The sequence below is a fragment of the Nicotiana tabacum genome, chromosome 5 (genome assembly GCF_000715075.1).
Source record: "Nicotiana tabacum cultivar K326 chromosome 5, ASM71507v2, whole genome shotgun sequence".
Lineage (NCBI taxonomy): Eukaryota > Viridiplantae > Streptophyta > Magnoliopsida > Solanales > Solanaceae > Nicotiana > Nicotiana tabacum.
In genome coordinates, this window is record NC_134084.1 from 4997494 (window position 1) to 5003493 (window position 6000).

The 6000-nt window shown below is 34.4% G+C and overlaps 1 protein-coding gene across 1 annotated transcript; it reads right to left on the minus strand.

The window, feature by feature from the left end:
- Positions 1-977: 977 nt before the first annotated feature.
- Positions 978-5524, minus strand: LOC107797413 (vesicle-associated protein 1-2-like). Its single transcript, XM_016620311.2, has 8 exons — positions 5333-5524; positions 5160-5230; positions 4991-5072; positions 4001-4116; positions 3632-3787; positions 3477-3518; positions 1925-2002; positions 978-1497 (listed from the first exon to the last, which is right to left on the minus strand). Exons 1-8 carry the CDS (start codon positions 5388-5390, stop codon positions 1384-1386), a joined length of 717 nt encoding a protein of 238 aa, XP_016475797.1. The 5' UTR covers positions 5391-5524; the 3' UTR covers positions 978-1383.
- Between the last annotated feature and the right edge of the window lie 476 nt (positions 5525-6000).

Sequence of the window (6000 nt, forward strand, 5' to 3'; positions counted from 1 at the left end):
AAAACCCAAATTAATTATTTAATCCAAATTTTGTATGGATTAGACCCAATAAATTTCATATGTCTACACTCACCAACAAAATAAATATTCAAATGGGCAACCAATTGAGTAGTACTAAATTTGGATTGCCACAAAAATAGCAAAATAAGTTTAATAAAATGTTAAAATGTGATGTGCAAATTTCTTATTTCTTTATCAACGCGGGTGGACGGTGGTATGAAAAATGAACGGCTGAGATGGACGCTTGGGCTAGAAAACATGATAAAGCTTCGCTACAATTACAACGAATGTTTTGCATCATTACACCATCCTTTGAAATTTTAAGTACTACTATCAAATTAACAAGAGAATAAGTTGAGGGCTTAACCTTGATTCTTCAAAATTATTTGACATGTGATAAAATAGGAGGCTATCGATAGGAATGGCAATGGGACAGGATCAGGATAGGGCAAGTAGAATTTGTGGCAAGGTAAGATTTCATCCACCTCTGCCCTATTGTCATCTCTAGCTATCGGTCCATGATTGATTCGCGAGAAACATCATCGTGACTCCTTCAATTTTAATTATGTGACAATAGTTTGACAAGACAAAATTTAAGAAGAAGAATTTTTTAAAAAATCTTGTGACCTTAAACATATTATAATATTTGTCTACTTAAAAAATTATTGAAACTTATTGTCTTAAACTTGTTATGATTTAGTGTAACTATAAAAATTTCTCACTAAATATAAATTAGGAAGTTTAAAGTTAGATTACTCTTCTTACATACAAAAAAAGTGCCACTATTTTTTAAACGGACTAACAGAAAAATAATATTGCATAAAATGTGTGTGTGAGAGAGAGTGTGTAGTTGATGTTCTTCCCTATTTATTTTTCTTAAAAAGAAAAGAACAAGAAACTTTCCTTCTTTGGGGCACCACAAAAATAAACAATGAAGACCTAATCAAGTCTTGGACATTGTAATAGGGCAAAGATAGTAACATGATCTTCACAATGGGAGAAATAAAATAGACTAAATTTTTATTTTTGTTTGATAATCACCTCGACCATCCCTGCTACCTGCTACCTGCCACCAACATAGTTACCAGTAACTCTGCCTACCAAAGCTGAAAATTAGACTACTTTATCTAATAGATACAAAGTTATTAGGACATTTTTTCAAGCTAGAATTATCATCCATAATGCTTAGTTACTAAAGTAGTTGCAGCATCTTTTGAGCCAATTAAATACCACATAAAAGGACAATGTTTTCCTACTAATGAGTTCAACTAACTAAGACAAAAAATCACCATTGTTTCAACCACTGGCCAGCCTCTCTTTTTTCTCCTCGATGCTTCTCTGAGTTTGAGAAATGAACATTTAATTGAATATTTGATTAATGCTTTAACTTTTGAGGATGTAGCCCAAAGCTACACCTATCAAGCCAACAATGATGACAAACATGAAGGAAGCACCACCACCGCCGCGACTTTTGCCAACATCGCGCCTCAGAAGTTCCTACAGATAGTGTTTCAGAAGTAAGTCATTGTAACTAAAAGATACAACCACTCTAATCCAAATTATACAAAGGAGACTAATAGTCTGATTATGCAAGTTCAGCAAACAACACGGATTAAAGAGGACGGTTTCAGTAGGTTGACGACCAGTGTAAAACTAATCTAATTATGATGATCCTCACAATAAAAAATACCCCAACTTGCTAGGGATTGAGGCATAGTTGTTTGTGTATGAAAGTTCAGCTGGCTCTCACTTAAACCATTAGAATGAATCGACTATTCAGGTGAAAGGAGGACACAAATAATGGCAGGCAGAGGGATTTGCCTATGAAACTGCTCATAGATATAACAAATTCCATGGCCTCTCTACAAGTGTTGGAATTTTAGGAGGCACAAGAATCAGAAATAGAAAGTAATGTTACCCTTACCAATTCTTGACGAATTCTGTTACTGTGATGTAGAAAAGCAGTTTTCTCCTCCGTCAATCTGTAAATAACTGATTTTGCCTGAAAAGATACGTCCAGATTAATCATGTTGATGCGGAAATGTAAGGTAAGGACGCAGGGCAATATATCCTTTCAAGCAATATCTATAAAATCATTTAACAGCAAGCATCAAAAGTTTGAAGGATTTAAGAGTAGCTGCAAACGCGTTTGCAGAAAAAGCTTGACTCGTTCGAGGACACGGAAACAATGTCATCACTCTTCAGTAATTAGGGATTAATACCAAGTGAACCCACAAAGTTCCTCAGCTACGTAGTTGAAGTCAATGTTTCACCATGGCATCTCAGAGATAGAGTCCGAAGTCCATTGTAGTTGAGGTCATTGTTCCATATATAGATCATCAACATTGAAAGCATAAATAAGCTATCTCCGACATAATCTACTATCTAATAATTTAGGGTGAGAACGGATCAAACTTCTCTTCAGATCACTACTAAATTCGGATGTTTCATTGTCAGCAAATGATTCACTTTAGTTAGGGACAATACACGGAGAGGTAATATGACTAGCCAGCATCTTTTGTGAATTAGGATGACAAGACAACTGTACTCACGCAAAGAGAATAAAGAGACGAATGGAGAATGAATCACGAAGAGAATGATGATCCCTTAATCGCAGATTAGGTTCCAAGCGAAAGATACCAAAATAAAGGGAGCGCGCTATAGGACACTAGCTGGCCTTTACTTGAGCCCATCTTTCTAAAAAAATATCTCTGGCCAAACGCAAATCGTCGAGTTCAATTGGATCAACTAGATATCAAGATAAAGCTTGCAGCAAAAATTAATACTAAGGCCCACTCATCTTCTGTTCATCTTTCTAGTTTGTACTTGATTAAACAAATGACTCCAGCCATCGCAAGCCCTCCCTACCCGCTCCCTCTCCCAAATTTCCAAAGCCAATTATACACCTACCTGTTTTTCAAACTTACAATCATCTCAAGGCATTTGTACATTAGTTGGTAACATGTCGTAGATACTGCAATAAACTCGAGTTGTTTTCAGTCTACATCTCTACCTCCTAACTTATTTACACTTCTTTAGATAAGAAATGTTTTGAGATCATTAGGTCATTCAGAAACATCTCAAAAGACACAAGAAACTCTGCTAGATTATGTCAGCATTAGACACCTTCCAATAACAAGAATGCGCTTGCTAAGGGAATGTTGATTCTTCCCAAATACTACAAATCAGTAACCATGAATACGCCTCATAAGCATTAGACACATAGGAGATGTTTAGTACTTCTGCATGTCAATCTATACTAACTTACCACATGTGAATATCGGCAAATAATAACATCCATAGATACACACAGGTATAGAACATAAAAGAAAATTTGACATTCATACACAAAATTACGGTATACGCATATAATATTGACTATCAACAGGACATAAGTAAACAAAGACACACATATGTTATTGACTTTAATGGGACGTTAATGTATGGAACAGTATGGAATTGTATAGAAATTTCACCTCTGAAGATTTGTCATGAGTTTCAAGGAATGTTCTTGTGAGCTGCAGGTAACAATGATAAGCGTGAATAATCAAGATTCACTAAGAGTAAGATGAAACATACAAAAAGAATCATTAAAGGCGATAAATAAGGAATAAGCGATTCAGTAAACAACCTCAGAACCATTTTGACTGCCATTCTCTGTCAAGGATTGTCTTGGCGAAGAACCTTCTTCTGATCCTTCTGCAACGGGAGATGGTGGTTGCGGTGGGGGAAGATAAATCACTTTCAATTTGCACTCTTCCACAACGCGTCCAGGCTCCTTATTGAACTACAAAGGGATCAAAAAACTTCACTAAGCTTAAATGGTTGTGTAACGACAAGGACGACTAAAAGGTGATCCGTATTTTATCGTTCATTTCTTAAATCAAACATTTCATTACGGTAAGTTAAATATGACAACAAAGATACACCTTTCAGTCTTCACAGACACAAAATTATAAAGCAATGAAAAGGAGAAAATTCCACTTATTTGTACAATTACCATTTCTTGGGTGATGTCTTTCGGAGAGGTACCGGCAGTTGCAACTACACTCTGAAGCAGAAACTTGTCTTTGCATTGCATGTCAGCAGGCGCCTCCTTCTGCGCTTGCATTGTTACTGCCAAAAAATACAAACTAATATCAGTTAACCAAGAAAACAATCTAACACTGATAATGTGATGCTGAACAAGGACCAGAAAGGATGAATACTTATAATATCCCAATTAGATGAACTATAAGTTTTAAGTTTAAAATTTAAGCTGCACTGATAAGCTTAAATGGAGCGACACCGACAGTATGGATTCATATACATCACACCAACTTAATTGGGATTGAGGCATCAGGCATAATTATTGTTGTTCATTTGAACTTCTTTAGAATCTAAATACCGGAAATGACTTCCTTTTCTCGTTCTCTTTTTTTAGACGGTGGTGTTTGGACCATTTTAAGCGCACTTCGACTATTCCACATATACCTCCTACCTTCTGCCAGCATACATTTACACCGGGACGAGATTATTCCAAATACTCCCTCCATCTCAATTTTTGACGGTATCTGACTAACATGCAACTTTTGAAGAGAAAAAAAAGACAAATTTTTGACCCATAAGTTAAATATACATAAAATACACAAACAACACTTTCTACAAGAAGTTTAAGTACTATGCACTAACGGTATAAAAAATATTCACACAATCAGGTCACTTATTAGGTAATTACGTAATTGCAGGTAAATCTCTTGATTAACATTAATTGACAATCAAGTAAAAATGATAACTACCATGCTATCATACATTAAAATTAACTGTATATTACTTAAATACTTCTATAAAACCACACGTTTATGTATAATTGGAGCCAACAACAAGTCACATCAATTCTTATAAGAGCATATTTATAAGAGCAAAAATTAAAAAATTAAAAAATTAAAAAACGTCAAATAGTTTCTAAATAAAGAAATATGAACAATTTTATGAGATACATAAAAAGTACCAATGACATCACAAGTGGATCTAGGCAAAACAATGCCAGTGTTTGGACGAACACAATATTTTTTGGGATTCGTAGTTTTGACCTGAAAAAAATAAATAAAACAAAATATATAAGAAACAAGAAATTTAAGAATTACAAAAAAAAGAGAGTAATTTGGAACAAAATGTACCTTAAAGGCAACATGATTTTCAGTTTTATTTGATAATTGAAGGGAACAAGATATCTGTTTCTTCAGCTCAACTGATCAAACCCCATTACAGATAAAAGGAAAAAAAAAACACATTAAAAATTAGAAAAAAGAAATGATGAAAATTAACATAAATTAAGGAGGATAATTTTTACATGGGAATTTGAGCTCAAGAGGATCGATGTTGAGAAGTTCTTGTTCTGCACTGCTCATTTTCTGTTCTCTTTTTCGTTTTTTCTTCTTTTTTTGGTTCAGAAAGTGAATTAGAAAAAGGAAATTTGATTTCTTAGTTCTTTGCTTTAGTGATTACAGACTTTTGGGGGTGATCCGTATATGTCTCACTTTCCCCTCTGTCCCTCTTTCCACATTGGCGGATTATATACATTTAATGTAAACTCGAATTATATAAATATATTTTTAAATTTTAAGTATTACTCCCTCTATTCTAATGTCAAACTTTTAATTTTGATTGTAAATTCGGACATAAAATTTTTAATTTTTTAAAAACAAAATTTAAAGGTAGTCACAATAGGGCGGTCAAATTTGGCCCAATCCCAAATGACCCGTCCAGCCCACTCAAAGTTAGGTTAGTTATTGACCCGTTTATTTATTCAACTCAGTCCATCTTGATACAACACATCTCAACCCATTTAAAGTTGGGCTGATTTTTAAATGCCATATAATGAAACCAAAAGTCATGGCGAAGTGATGACTATTGGTCACTAGGCTGTTTGATATGGACCTATGACAAATGATGAAAAATGCATATTTTGAGTATATTTTCATATTAATTCTTGCGTGAGTCACCGGAGTTCACGTGGTT